General features: G+C 54.4%; 1 protein-coding gene across 3 annotated transcripts in view; it reads right to left on the bottom strand.

The window, feature by feature from the left end:
- Positions 1-14,938, bottom strand: part of LOC112672471 (phospholysine phosphohistidine inorganic pyrophosphate phosphatase) — a 126,860-nt gene extending 111,922 nt beyond the window's left edge. For 2 of the 3 annotated variants that reach the window (XM_049103496.1, XM_049103495.1), the window contains exon 1: positions 14,753-14,938. In XM_049103496.1, the coding sequence (XP_048959453.1) occupies positions 14,753-14,877 (125 nt within the window). In that variant the 5' untranslated portion in view covers positions 14,878-14,938. The remainder of the gene's footprint in view (positions 1-14,752) is intronic. The other variant, XM_025467554.3, reaches the window with a different exon arrangement.
- Positions 14,939-15,717: the final 779 nt, after the last annotated feature.

Genomic DNA, 15,717 nt, shown 5'->3' with positions numbered 1-15,717 from the left:
ACAGAGTCAGGAACAGGAAGCACATCCACCACAGCTACCCCACAAAGGTGGGTCCAGAGCACGGAAAGGTCTCCTCTCAGGATGGGGTCTCAGAAAAGACTTCCCAGAAGAGCCAACTCCAACTCCAATCGTGCAAACAAGATGGCCAGGGAAGGGTGGGTGGAGCAGCGGGAGCAGCAGTTGCAATGCAGGCCCTGCCTTCCTGGGACCTGGTCAGGCGTCAGAATCTTCGAGCAGCCCAGGGTATGGAAGCAGAGCCAGAAAATGAGGCTGGAGAGGAGGCTCATTGAATGGGTAGGGATGCCTCAGGCAATCTGCACCATCCTGGGGGGGAGGGAGCTCCAAATGCAATGCTCCTTAGTGATGACAGACCTGGGAAAAGGCAGCAGGTCTCTTCAATGTCCGCTTGTCCACCCTGTGTGATGCTGCCCTCATCCTACCTCTGCCAGTATTTTTCTTTCTTTATAACGCTAACCAGTATCTCCAATTCCAACTTTTATCTTTGTTTATTGTCTCTCTCCCAGACCTCTGTGCTCCATGAGATCAAGAATGACATCTGGTTCATTCTCGGCATCCCTGCTTCACACAGGGCCGGCACGCAGCAGGCTCCCAACTGCTAAACGACTGAGTGATGAAAAAATCCAAATGACAACCAGTGAGAGGGACCCTTCCTTAGTACCACACACCTACTGCCTCCCCCAAGGGTGTCCTGGGCCTCCAGCCCCCTCACAAGCCCCATCAGAAACAGGCAGGTGTTCCCACGTGATGATGAGCCTCCTGACCCTCCAAGCACTGGAGCTGACAGGTGCCCCTTGGAAAGGAATCTGTAGATCTACCATCAACACAGTGAACACACACCTCAAGTCTAACCGTGTCTTAATCAACAGCCCAGGTGGTTCAGTCCTTTCTTAATATTTGTCTTTCCTAATCAGAGGGTTATGAATGATCAATTACGCTTAGTGGTTAATTGCCCTTCATAAAGACAGCTTTTGTATTTTTAAATTAGGCAGTTAATATATTGTAACTAATAGCATCACCTTGTGCGTTATGGACGGATCTTCATTGATTGGCGCCTGGAATGTGTGATTCGCACCCAAGTTAATGGAGCAGTTGAGCGAAGAAGTGCAGAGGTGTCGGGGGACTAATTATTGCTAATGAATTATGATGTGACCTTCTCAGAACAGTGAACAATCGGTGTGACAGTGAGATGACAGTGCCTCACATCTGCTATTCAGAACGTGACTTCAGATGCCGATGACAAATGAGTAAACACAACTCACTTCGGGACACTTCCGCCACAGGGTGTTCTTTGAAATACTCACCTAAGTTCATAAAACACGTGCTTTAAAGTCAAAGTACTGGTTTTAGGATTAAATCAGTCCCTGAAAAAATTGAGTGCGAAAGGTGCGGGAAGTCCCCATCCCATCTCGGCCGACTGCACCCCCTTTCTGACCATTTGGGACGAGTCCCAGGTTCTCTCTCTGCTTCTCGCAATCACTGAAAATAATGAAAGTGTGTGTTAGTAACAGAATAAAGCATGATTACAATGTTACGTTGAGCCCTGCCTCGGGATCAGCATCTGTGATCTGATGTCATCCAGACCCACGTGGTTTTTTCTGTACAAACATCCCCTGGGCCTGGCGTGCAGGCTGAAGTATGAGCTCAACGAGCAATGAGCCAAGAAATGACAACCACTGTCCCCATTCTACCGCTGACAAAACAGAGGCTCTGAGAGGCAGAGACCAATAAAGTCATGCGGCTTGTGAGCAGCAGAGCCCACGGCTGTGAACCGACCACACGGTGGCAGCTACAGGGTGGCATGCCCAGGCCTGCATGGTCCCAATAAGGGAAGTGTCATGTAAGACACAGCAGCCCAGGGGCGTGCGTGGAGCACACATGAGTGTGCTCGGGGGACAAGATTGTGAGATGACGGGTTGGCACTGAAGGGAAGGCCCTGAATGGCCAGTGCTCTGGGCCGAGTCGTGTCCCCCATCCTGCAGCCCTAAGGAGGTAATGGGGGCTAAGTGAGGTCAGGAGGCTGGGGCTGTGATAGGACAGGATTGGTGTCCTTAGAAGACATGCCAGAGATCTCTCTCTGCTGCACAGAGGCGGCCACATGAGGACAGCAGCCCCTAGAAACCGGGAAGAGAACTTTCACCAGAAACAGACCCTGCTGGCACTAGATCTTGGGCTTCCCAATAAAGTCTGCTGGAAGCCCCCTCAGCCTGTGGTTTTCTGTTGTGGCAGCGTGAACAGACACGACAGCCAGAGAACCAAATCCTCAGCATCTCCCGCCGGGTCTGCTGCCAGATGTCACAGATTTGGCCTTAGGGGCCCTAGACCACAAGGATTCAGAATGTCAGGAGAGCTCCAGCCAGGCACGGCTTCGGGACTTGAGCATAGCCTGCAAGCAAGAGCGGGAGAGCAACTTTCCAGGATCTCAGCATCAGGCTGGGCCCAGCTCCAGGACAGGCTGCTAACCTCACACACCCCCAAAACCCAAGAACTCCTGGAACAGGTGTTCTATTGTGGGGCTCTGATGTCCCCGGGTGGGGCTCTGGCCACACTGCCCCTTTGAGACCCCGGGCACCACCTCAGCCTGCTGCCCCCTCCTCCCCAGGAGTCCCACGAGAGTGGGATTTGCCCCCACTTCCTGCAGCCACACCAGATCTTTGAACTGACCTTTACCTCATCCCGGCAGGCCAGGACGAGCCTCTGAGTGACAACGTCGCCTGGTGCAATTATTGTGCATCACATGAACTGGTCCCTTGCAAATCACCTCGGACCTCACACATCTGCTGGCTGTCGGCATCTGCCAGGGGCGCTCACCCGAAAATAATGGAAACCCTCTCATTATGGCTCCATAGCAGGTAGAGCACTAGGGCGATTACTGGACATCCTGACCGACCTTGGCATAGCTCCACAGCCCACTGTCCTCTCTGGCTCGCCACAGAGGGGCTGGGAGGGGAGGCCACCCGGGGGCGGGGGGGGCAAGAAGGCTGCCCCAGACAAGGCCCTGCTGACTGTGCCCATCCTCCCTCCTCACAAGCCCTGGGAAAGCTGTCACCTTCGTGGGACCCAACAAGGCCTCCGGTCACCCAGAGGCTGCTGACTACAGGCACACCTTAAGTCATCCTTTAAGGCCAGGTTCATGCTTCCCTTCCTCCAGGAAGCCCCCGGACCCCAATCCCCCAGGTGCCCAGGCACAGCCCATCTTCACAGCTCTTGGAGGGTGACAATGCCTTTCTGTGGGAGTCCCCAACTCACCCAAATTGCAGATCTGATGGGCCCACCTGGTAAAGGAACCACATCATTCCGGTACCCAGAGGAGCTCAGGAAGAAAGCCCATGCTCCCAGGTAATCCCCACGCCCCACCCAGGAGGAGAGGCCTCTACGGGACGGTGGAGGGAGGAGGCCTCGAGCTGAGCAGGTCCTGGATGAGAAGATGAGGCCACCGGCTGGCAGGTTAGACTTATGACAAATGAAGTTAGTGCCTAGAGGGGACGGGTGACTTCTCTGCCTCAAGAGAAAGCTGAGTGTGCTTTCTTTGGTTCTCTCCTGAGGCTGGTCCCCCGAGAGCTGAATGAGGCCCCCCTAGGCTGCCCTGGGCCAGAGCTCTGGTCTCCAGCTGGGGCCACCACCACCTCTACTTCAGGGGTCAGGAACCCTCTCCCGCATGACAAGTGACCAGGAGGGGGGGACTGAGGGTCACAGAGGGGGAGTCCCCCCATCCTTGCCTTGGCCTGCTCTGCCCCTGGGGCCACAGCTCAAGAGGTTCTCTGGTGGGGCGGGGGGCATGACTACTAAAAGGGGAACAGCAGCAGATAAACAAAGCTATGCCTCAGTTTCCTTACAGAGAGGAAGTGACATTCACAGCACCTCAGGGGGGTGTTATGAACCAAAACACGGGTGGCAGCGCCTGGCCAAGGCCCCCAGCGAACCCCAGTCCCAGCGACCCTGATGGCACCCAGATGCGAGCCTGAGCAGCGCTCTACGGCCGTGCCAGCTGCTGTCTGACTTTAAGATCTCTGGCTGCTTCTCTCATGGAAAGCCACAGGGATTGAAAACACACATTTGGAAGAAGTGAATCTTGCAAAGTACTTATTTGCTCTAAGAACCCAATTTTTTAAAATAGAAGGTCAAACAGGAGCGAGTGGAACAGGAACAGTTTTGCAGCAGAAAAACAGTCACTGACGCCTACCAAGAGGCGCCCACACTGATTCAGGGAGGGACCCAGCCTGGCTCCCCAAGTGCCCCAATGATGGGCCTCAGCTGGGGTCAGGGAGCCGCCTTGTGGCTCGAGCAGCCACAGAAGGGTTTTTGCCCCGTGAGAATAGGTCTGGCTTCCCAGCTGGGGTCCTGCACTTGCACCCGGCAAATGCCTTTGGCCAGACATCCAGACACCAGACTCTTGGGGTCCCTGAATCCCAGCCATGACATGGGGTAACAGCAGTGCCTGGTCCTCTGCTCTCCAGGTGTGGGCATGCCGTGGGCCATCCCACATGCTGGTGTCACCATTCGACCAGGAACGCCAAGGGGCACCAGTAACAGCTTTTGCCAGTAGCTGGGGCCGGGCCCGCCGCACCTTCCCCTTCCTTCCTACAATCCACCAGGGCAAACCTTTCAGCTAGGCTGACAGCCAGCTGCTCCCCGACCCTAAAGTCCTTCCCCATTCTCCATCTGACATTCTGTGGGCAGCGATGCACATCACTGTGTCGTCAGAGTCCAGGCAAGAAACAGAGTCCAAAGTCTGGATGGACAGAAGAGAAAGAACAAAGGACAGGGTGACGCACATGGCTGGGTCCTGGCTGGGCCTCTCAGTCCCAACCAGCTGGCTGGTGACCTCAGGGAACAGCGATGAGGTCAAATAGACATCGGGCAGGCTCCAAAGCCAGAGACGTTGCGAAACCCCAGGTGCCTCTTTCCTGTGCCCGTGACCACCTCACCTGCCACCCAACATGTTCTCTCTGACCTTCCTAAGCCTCAGAGCTCAGACCAAAGGGACATGCTGAGTCCACAGACATCAGTTTACTATTTCTTAATAAAGACAACTTAAGGGCAGCCCGGGTGGCTCAGCGGTTTAGCGCTGCCTTCAGCTCAGGTTGTGATCCTGGAGTCCTGGGATCGAGTCCCGTGTCAGGCTCCCTGCATGGGGCCTGCTTCTCCCTCTGCCTGTATCTCTGCCTCTCTCTGTGTCTCTCATGAATAAATAAATCTTTTAAAAAACTATTTTAATAAAGACAATTTAAAATCAAGTGCAGGGAATCTAGAAACCAGAGGAGAGCTTGGGCAGCATTCAACCAATGGCTCATTTCAGAAAGCGGGGGACAGGAACAGAGGGACACAAGGTGCCTAAGGGCATGGGCTGTGGAGTTGTGGCTTCTTGGACCACTCCCCAACCTGGGAGAGTCCGTGGCCAGCCAGTCCTTCCAGAGCGCCATCACGGGCTGGTCCGGGCCAGGGGCTGCAGGGGACAGAGGCCAAGGACTCCCGGGGCGAGGTGGCAGGAGGTGGAAGCCCGACTCAGAAGGCAACACACCTGCCACCTCTGACTCTGTGGCTGAGGCTTCTGACCCAACCCTCTCCAACCTCAGTCTGCCTATCCATAAAACGGGACACTAACAGAAGCTACTTGACTGGGCTGTTGTGAAGACAATAGGCAGAACCAGATCAGAAGCACTCGGCACGCTGCAAATACTCAATAATGCCAGTGAAGACGTGGGTGGTGACAGTGCCTATCACCCCTGTGGCAAGCCCGTGCTGGGGACATCTGGGCCCTTGAGGTGGGCAGTCTGACAGGAAGCCACAGGCCAGTGAACCAGGGCCCAGGAGGGGCCAGGAGGTGAGGGAGCTCAGAGAGCACTGTTAAGAGGGCAGAGGGAGGCTGGGGCAAAAATCCAGGGCTGACCATCCTGAAGAACAATCCTGGGGCACCCAGGACAAAGGGAACCCCAACAGCAGCTACCACAGTTCCGGGTGACTGGCCGCCAGTGCCTCCCCAGCCACCCAGTATGTCACCCACAGGCTCACAGTGAATTCGCAAGACAATCCGGAAAATGGGTCAACATCCCCATTTACAACGAGGACCTTGGGTTCCGAGGGGATGAGTGCCTCTCCGGGGGGTGGGGCACAGACGAGAACCCCTCATTATGAACTGGCCTCACGAAAATGCACACAAACGTGAATAATACCCTGTGGGCCGAGCTGAGGGATTTCGGGTTGACCAAGTACCAAGTTCAACAGGTGAAAGACTCCGCTTATCAGCAGAAGAACCACCTCTCCACCATTAGCTGACCGTTCAGGCCACAAAATGCTCCGTTAGCTCCTAGAGGTGGCACAAGTGAAATGGCAGTGTAAGAGGAAATATCTCACTTGACTTCCCCCCGCTGACACAGGTGGGAAACTGAGGCACAAAAAAACTATGACACCTGCCTGAGACCACATCACCACCACGGGACAGAGCTGGGACTCAATGCCCAGGGCCTCACCCACAAGAGCTGGCACCCACCCTCTGTTGGGTGATACGAGGAAGCAGCACCCGCCCTGGGGAGGGCACCGGCCCTGCTCTCCCTCCCCGGGGGGGCATCTTTAAGGCAGGCCTCTGAGTCTCTGGTTTCTCCTCCACACGTGGGCAGCATCCTGTCAGCCGCAGGGTCATGGAAATTTGTGGCAGACGCCACTCCAGGCAGGGCTGGGGCCGGGTGTGCCAGCATGGCTTCCCCGCACATCCTTGGGGTGCTAGAGGTGGGGCGCCTGGGGGGCGCAGTCAGTTAAGCATCTGCCTTCGGCTCTGGTCACGATCTCACGGTCCTGGGATCCAGCCCCACATCCTGGGATCCAGCCCCACATCAGGCTCCCTGCTCAGCGGGGCACCTGCTTCTCCTTCTCCCTCTGCTCCTCCCCTGCTTGTGCTCTCTCTTTCTCTCCCTCTCATAAAAAGAAATGAAATCTTTAAAAATTAACTATTAAGCTGTCCACTGGTCGGGGCTTCAATATCGTCACTCACCAAAACACTTCGATCATTTTCACTGACTGGCTTCATCATGGATTATGGACTTGAACAGAGACAACATACACTTGTTGAACTTTGTCCTTTTGTTTAATGGGGGGGGGGTCTACCTTGGATTCATTTGGGGGGTAAATGTTCCAAGGCTACATAAGAGTTGGAAAGCCCTGGCTCGGGATCTGCAGGGACTCAGCCTTCTGTGACCTGGGAGCACCAGGGAGAGGAGGCCGGAGTGCGGGGCAGGGGGTGAGGAGGGTGTGATGTCAGGAGAGGGTCTTGGAGGCACTGGGTCTTCAAGTCCTCTGTGCTTCGGGGTAGGGGGAAACAGAGCAGAAGGGGTTTGGGAGGAACCACAGTGTCACCCTAGAGGAATGCGTCGGTCAGCGCTGGTGACAAAGGTTTGGACTTTTTGCTCCGTACCTTCCAGTACTAGTGGGACTGTTTGCGAGGAGGGAGCCACCCACGAAATGGCAGCAGGAAGTGGCAGGGTGGTCCCGTCAAAGCACACCTTGTCCCAGGTCTGGGCTGAGTCAGGAAAGCTCCTGTTGGCTCAAACAAGCTCAACCAAGTGGCCGCCCCCTCCTATATCCCCAAGGGACCTCCTCTGGCAGGTGCTGGGCCCCAACTGGAAGGATGGGCCGAGGCAGCACAGGTGAGGCTCCCGGCTGTCTGTCGTGGGTCCCTGGCAGTTGTTACTATTGCCACCCCTAGGGCCAGATGCAGCCGGGCGGCCCAGCGTCGAGGAGGGGAGGCCGGAGGAGGGGTCAGTCCTGAGAACTGCAGGCTGGTGACTTCAGACACGGTTCCCCTGGCCCCGTCCCTCGCTGCTCCAAAACCTGCTGGGAGGGGCCTCGCCGGGAACAGGGTCCCAGGGCTTCCGGTGCACCCTGGGGCTTGAGAGGCCCCACCTGGAAGGATGGCTTGTGGGACTGGCGGTCCTGGGTGGGAATTGCTTTATGAAGCGACCCTGGGCCGAGCTGGGCTTCCTTCCGCCGGCCACAAAAAGGCCTGCGAGCAGGGCTCAGCAGCTGTGCTTTAGTGGCCTGAGACAGGACGCAGTAAAGGCCCACCTGCCTTTCACATGCAGATGCCTCCGGGGCTCTCCTTTGTGCCGGTCAGCCCCTGCTGTGCCCAGCCCTGCCTCCGAATGGCTCCCCTCCGAGAGCCCAAATGCCCAAGAATGGGCTCCAATAAAGGGCCCGTTGGGGGCACCCCGGGCTGGTTACAGATGTCCCATTACCACGCCCGCCCACAAATCCTAGAGCCGTCAGAGAGCTCGAAGCACGGTTCCCAGCAGCTCCAGGAAGGGGCCTGTGTGGCCCTCTGAAGCCTGGGCCTTCGGTTCCATCTGGGACACTCTGGCCAGGTGGTATGTCCAGATCCCAGCGCACACAAGCAGCCGATCTGCAAGGCTGTGCTTCCCCACTCCTCAGCTCCCTGTGGATCACACAGATCTCCCAACTGGGCCCTCGGCTTCACTAGGCAGGGACTTCCATCTGCCTTGTGTCCTGGCAGTTTAGAAGGGCCCAGTGAATACCTGTGGGGTGGGAATGACTGAAGGAGCAAACACATGTACTGAGAAGCAGGGTGGTGCTGGGAGGGCCATGGAGGCCTTGCAGTCGCACAGACCTGGGGCTGACCTGGCCCAGCCACCTTTCCCACTTCTGCTGGTTCCTGAATCTCTGCACCTCACTTTGAAAGGGGCCCAAAATCCCACCTCAGGGCTGGTTGTGAAGGTAGCTTTGCAGTCAAGCACCGGCCCAGAATGTGACAGGCCTCCCTCAATCACTGGTGACCGCTATGACCGTGGTCCACATTGTTCTGTAAGGCAGAGTTTATCCTCCGCATATGTTCTATGTCCCCCAGATGGTGGGAACCTTTCAGAAAAATCTGAGGACACGTGTCACTGCAGAAAGTCCAGGAAGGAGAGTAGTGAGCCGCCCCCTCCAGGGTTCCCAGGATGGAAGGTACTGCTGGGAGCCTATGGTGCTGGGGAGCTGCCAGGGGGTGAAAAGCCCCCCAGGACGTTGTCCCCTCCCCATGATGCCTGTCCCTCTGCAGCCGCTGTCACCCCTGGGACTTCCCTGGAGCTCCCTTGGATAATCAAAGCAAGCCTCACATATCAAGGAGGCCACAGAATGCAGGGTGTAAAGAAATCACCCTTGGGGCTACAGACACTATCCTTGGCAGGTAGCACCTGTTCCATAAAAGGTTCCTGGGAGAGCCTATGCTTGGTGTGGCCGCTACAAAACAGGGGCATTCTGCATGTGTGAAACATCCCCATGGAAACTCCAAAAGCAGTGGGAAACTTCTAGTACCACACTCACTACCACGGTGCATCTGGGCGCTGGACCTCGTGCATGCCCAGACCACCCACAAGGAGGGCCCGAGTGTGATCAGTGGGCCACTGGAGGCAGGGCAGAGGAGCTGAAGAGAAGAGGATGTCCAGGGAGCCAGAGCGCACGGTGCTGTGGGTGAGCCTGGGTTCAGGGGGTGCTGGCCACCAAGGGGCTCATCGGCAAAAACCCTACCCACGAGTCTATGCAACTAGGAGCACCAAGGGGCTCATCAGTGAAAACCCTACCCACGAGCCTACGTAACTACGCAACTAATACTAGGCGGGTGCGGGAGTGGGTGAACAAAAGGCCACAAAGCTCACTTGAGAAGGCCCTAGTAGGGGGATCCCTGGGTGACTCAGCGGTTTAGCACCTGCCTTTGGCCCAGGGCATGATCCTGGAGTCCCGGGATGGAGTCCCACACCGGGCTCCCGGCATGGAGCCTGCTTCTCCCTCTGCCTGTGTCTCTGCCTCTCTCTCTCTCTCTCTCTCTCTGTCTATCATGAATAAATAAATAAATAAATCTTTAAAAAAAAAAAAAAAAAGATGGGCAGCCCGGGTGGCTCAGCGGTTTGGGGCCGTCTTCAGCCCGGGGCGTGATCCTGGAGACCCTGGATCGAGTCCCATGTCGGGCTCCCTGCACGGAGCCCGCTTCTCCCTCTATCTGTGTCTCTGCCTCTCTCTCTCTCTCTCTCTCTGTCTCTCATGAATAAATAAAATCTTTAAAAAAGAGAGAGAGAGAGAGAGGGAGAGACAGAAGGCCCTAGTGGACCAGGGGAGGCCGGGGACTTGGTCCTGTGGCATGGGAACCCGGGAGGTTTTGGAGGGACGAGACCATTAGGTCTCCAGGCCCCTGGACAGCACAATGATAAAATCTCCCAGGATAAGGAGCACCCTCACCAAAAATAATCCCACCTGCTCTAGGGAAGGAAATCCCCCTCTCAGCCACAAAACAGGCTCTGATATATTTTAAGACTGTTAGTATACAGCTGTTAAATTTACACAATATAGCTGCTACCAGAGACATCCCAGCTACAAAAATCAGCCTGAGATAAACAAAATCAAAAGAAAACCCTCCTGGCGATCAGTGGGAAGGTGCCAGCGCAGAACCCACACAGGTTAGCAGGCCAGAGACCCCTCCTTACCACTACCCTGGGATCTGTGCCTCCATTGGTTGGCAGGTCTGTGTCAGGGTGGGAGCATTCCTCAGGTTGGCCTGTTGGAAGCCCTGACCTTTGTCAATACCCACTCTTCCCACAAAGGACTCGAAGTATGGCTCTGGCACAGCTGTTGGGAGTCAGGCAGATTTGGGTCGCCGGAGTCCCTGGGCCATCCCAGCTGAGGCCCTGGCAAACCCTGAGCTGCACCGGCTTCAGCTGACAAAGGGGAACCACAGGGATCCCTGGGTGGCGCAGCGCTTTGGCGCCTGCCTTTGGCCCAGGGCGCGATCCTGGAGACCCGGGATCGAATCCCACATCGGGCTCCCGGTGCGTGGAGCCTGCTTCTCCCTCTGCCTATATCTCTGCCTCTCTCTCTCTCTGTGACTATCATAAATAAATAAATAAAAAAATTAAAAAAAAAAAAAAAAACAAAGGGGAACCACAGCCCCTCCCCAGCCCAGACTGTCAGGGGCCACACAAGGTAGTGAGAGGAAAGCATGAACACCTAGCACAGAACAGGCACCCTCTGAGAGCAGCCTCGCCCAGAAAATACAGGCAATATAGTCAATAATACTGTAACAACATTGTTTGGTGATTGATGGTGACTACACCCATCCCGGTGAGCACTGAGTAATATTCAGAACTGCTAAATCAATATGTTGTCCACCTGAGACCAATAAAACATTGTATGTTAATTATATTTTAATAAAGGAATTCCAAAGGATCCCTGGGTGGCTCAGTGGTTGAGTACCTGCCTTCAGTCCAGGGCGTGATCCTGGAGACTGGAGATAGAGTCCCATGTCAGGCTCCCTGCATGGAGCCTTCTTCTCCCTCTGCCTGTGTCTCTGCCTCTCTCTCTGTCTCTCATGAATAAATAAATAAAATCTTTAAAAAAAAAAAAAGAATTCCATAACTTTAATAAACGTATGTATATATGTTGTGCTGTCATGGGGTCTATCGTGCACTGAGCACTCAGCCAAAAACTTCACATACATCACGAGCCATCAGGGCACCTGCCCTGCACCCCCTCTCCACTCCTCTCTATCCTTTCAGGTGCTCTAACCCAACACTGGGAGTCATTCTTTATTCCATCTTCTCTCTGGCCCCCACAATACTCATCAGTAGGCTGTCCTGGTCCTACTTCCAAAACACCTCTTTCATTCACTCCTTTCTTGCCACCCCCCTGGTCCACATCCCACCATCTCTCTCTGGACCATACAATGGTCTCCTATCTGGTTCCCCTGCCTCTTTTCTTGAGCCCTGCCACCTACTACACTGCCAGGCCATTCCCCATTTTGCAACCAGAGTGATCTTAAAATATTTGTAATTTTTTTTTGGTGCAGTACCTTTTTTCCAGCTTTAATGACAGATAATTAACAAAATACCTGTAATTCAAATTTACAAATAGGAGATACATTCATGTGGTCCAAAAACGTTAAAAAAAAAAAAAAGGTTAATACACAAAGCTGTACAATGAAGAAGCAACCACCCAGCACCCCTCAATTGTCCGCCCCCTTGCTCTTCAAATAGTGAAACTCTTCTCTCGGTTTCTTTACACAAACACAGCAGCAGGAACACATCACTGCATTTCTGCCTTTTTTCATCCAAAAGACAGACACTGCCCAGTCTGTTCTGTGCTTTGCTGTCTTCACTGACAATACGTCTATACGACAGGCACACACTCATTCCTATTTATGCCACATGGTATTCCACTGCATAGATGGGTGGGCCATGACATTTCCCTATTGGTGGATATTTGACCTGTTTCCAGTGTTTTCCTATTTCAAAAGTTATTGTCACGAATGACCTCGCACTGATGTCCTTTTCTCATGTATGAGGTAGGGCAATTTCCAGAAGTGGAACTGGTAACAGATAATGCCAAATGTATCTTCCACAAGACAGGCTCTGTTTCCACAAACTCTCACCAAGAGAACGTATGCCCAAAGTTGTGCATTTTTGCCAAGTTTCTCATATTGAAGAAAAATGGCACATTGGCATTGTTTCAATTTGCATTTCTCTTATCTAAGTAAGGCTGAGCATCTTTCATATGCTTAGGGGTCACATTTATTTTTTCTTCCTTATGAACTGTTTACATCTTGCATGCATTTTTCTATTAGGCTGTTGATTTTTTTTTTTTCTGTTGACTTCTAGATTTAAGGGCATAATTATAAAGGTCCTCTACTCCAAGATTTCAAAGGAGATCTCTCCTGTTTTCATTTGATACTTACACAGTTTCACTTTTTACATTTCAAGTTCCTTAAAACAAAAATCAGATCACACCACTTTCCTGCCTAAGATCTTCAGTGACTTCCCAGGGCACTGAGGATAAAATCAGGCACCTCTCCGTGACAAGTCCCTGCTACGGCCATGCTCCCCGTCTCCAGTTCCGTGAACATGAATGTGCCAAGCCCTCTTCTGCCGCAGGCCTTTGCAGTTGCTGTTCCCTCTACCTGGAATGCACTTCCTCTGTCCCTTGGCCCAGATGGCCCTTCTTACCCTCTAGTTCCGTCCAATGCCTTCTCCTCAGAGAAGTCCAGCCTCTCCTCTGTCACCGTCCAGCCAACCTTATGTTTACTTGTCTGCATCCAAGTTTACTGTCCATTTCCGCCTCAGACATGAGCCCCATGAAGACGTGTCTGCCTCATTCACAGCCCTAAGACTGTGGTCTCATGCTCCCCCTTACTAGGTCCAGTTAACCCCCAAACACAGTCTTGTTCATGACAGAGCTTCTGTGAGGCCCTTGGGACACCAAGGCAAAGGGCAGGACTTAAACCTGGACTTTAGGAAATGAAGCTCCCAGGGCCATTGGGAGTCTCCCAGGTCTGAGCTGTCCTTCACATGCTCTCCTGGAGGCCCTGTCTCCATTTTCTGACTTCCTGGCTTCTCAAACACCTCCTGCTTCGTGACACAGGACAGTATGGCTCCTGTACAGACCAGTGGGGTGGGCTCTCAGAGAAGGACCAAGACGCTCACCTAAGTGCCATCTAGGGCAGCCCGGGTGGCTCAGCGGTTTAGCGCTGCCTTCAGCCCAGGGTGTGATCCTGGAGATCAGGGATCGAGTCCCACATCAGGCTCTCTGCATGGAGCCTGCTTCTCCTCTGTCTGTGTCTCTGCCTCTCCCTCTCTGTGTGTCTCTCATGAATGAATAAATAAAATCTTAAAAAAAAAAGAAAAGAAAAGAAAAAAGAAACTGAGGTTCAAGGACATGACATACTTTGCTGATAATCCCCAGCTCTGGAGCTGAGACTGGTCCCTGGGCAGTGGTGTGCTAGCAAATGTCAAAGACCCGGCTCGCTGGCACAGAGAGGGCTTTGGGCAGGTCCTGGTTGCGTTTGCTGGTTTCCATGGTGTAAATACTTCCACCATCGCTGATTTCGGGCTATGGGCATGGCACTGAATGCAGAGTCGGGAAGAGATGTGTCCCACCGGCTCTGGAGAAAAGCTGGAATCAGCTTTTGTGTCTCTCATGAATAAATAATAAAATCTTAAAAAAAAAAAAAAAAGTGCTATCTATAGGTAGGTAAACTGAGTCCTAGTGAGGTCAGGCCATGAACCAGGGCCCTCCAACTAGTGAGTTTGGGAAGCCAGGTCCTGGGCAATTAGCCCTTCCTGGGCTGCCCCTCAAAATCATGGCAGCACTGGCCTGTCCTGCCAATGGCAACTACAAAGCAGAGGGTCCGGTGGTGCCAACCGTCCGTGGTGGTCCTTGTGCGGTCTTCTGGGAGCAAGATGCCCTCCTCCTCCTCTCCCTCCCCAAAACAATCGATGCCAGCACATACATGATTGAAGGTTCTCTGTGAACCACATCAACAAAAGCAAAAAACAGGTGGAATCTAATACCTTTTATTTAACCTAATATATTCAAATCCTTATCACTCCAACACGTCATCCCTAAAAAGCAACACAAGGAGCTCTTTACGTTTCTGCCACGAAGTCTTGGAAAGCGGCGTGGACTTTGCACTGAGAGCGCATCCCAACCCTGCCCGGCCCCATCCCGAGCGCTCAGCAGCCGCAGGAAGCCAGGGGCGGCCCGGGCGACAGCGCAGCTCGCACCCGCACAGGCTCTGCGTTCCGCGGGGTGCGGGGTGCGGGGTGCGGGGTGCAGGCTGCGCGGCGCTGCGGAGGGGGCGGGGCCAAGTCGAGGCCACGCCCCCGACACGCCCCCGACACGCCCCCCGGCAGCGGCCGGAAGCCGTGGGCGGGGGGACCCGGCGGAGCGCCGAGCCTCGCGCCCCCCGCGGCCCACTCACCTCGCCACCGCCTCCACGGAGCCAGGGATCGGCGAGCCGCCGTCCTCACCGCCATCGTACAGCACGCCCGAGATGTCGAGCAGCACCCCGCGCACGCCTGCCAGCCACTCGCCCCACGCGGCCATCGCGCTCCGCCGTCGCCGCGGACTCCGCGTCCCAACCCGCGGCGGGGAACGGCGGCCCGGCTCGCCGCGCAAGGGCGCCTGGGAAATGTAGTCCTGGGCTGCGCGGGCCGGCGGGGCGGGGCCAGCGGGGCCGGCGGGGCGGGGCCAACGGGACCCGCGGGGAGAGGCCAGCCGCACCAGCGGGGCGCCCCGGGTGCCGCCAGCCCCACTCCCGGGTCACACGCCCCCGAAATGGGAGCCGTCTCCCCAGGAGAGCTCAGTGGACAAAAGGCAGGAAAAGCAAAGACAAAAAGCAAGCAAAAAAACCCAACAGTCAACCTCCCTAAAAACCAGAGCAAGGCCAATCGAGACAAGGAGGTACCTGGAAAAGTAGCAAAAATCAAAGACACCAGCGCTGCATTGGTGTCCTCATCCTTTGGCTGAAGAGTGTGACAGCCCTAAAAGCAGTGGAGGTAGTTGCACCGATTGGCTGGATGATGGCGCGCCTGGGAAGTGATGCTAAGGAAGTGATTCGAAAGTCGGTGAGCGCACCTAAGCTATCATGCCAGCATAAGCTGCAAGAGTCCATGTGCCAGCAAGTACGACATGGCTATAGAAAGAAACATTATGCCGTCAAAAATGAAGACGAAGACAAGGCAACGACATGGAAACTGCACGTGTTATATGAGAAAACAGACTACGAAACTGCAGTGTGGACTTCAGCTCTGCAAAATTAAGGATTCAAAGGAATAGGGCTGGAAACAAAATAGGAAAGTTAAAAAAAAATGGGAAAGTTGCAATGTGTTAGGCCAGTGACCTTATGGATGAATTGTTACATTCCAATTACCATTAACTAATTTT

The sequence above is a fragment of the Canis lupus genome, chromosome 28, assembly GCF_003254725.2.
Source record: "Canis lupus dingo isolate Sandy chromosome 28, ASM325472v2, whole genome shotgun sequence".
In the NCBI taxonomy this organism is placed as follows: domain Eukaryota; kingdom Metazoa; phylum Chordata; class Mammalia; order Carnivora; family Canidae; genus Canis; species Canis lupus.
Note: the sequence above shows the minus strand (reverse complement) of the source record. Positions and strands in the feature narration are given on the sequence as shown.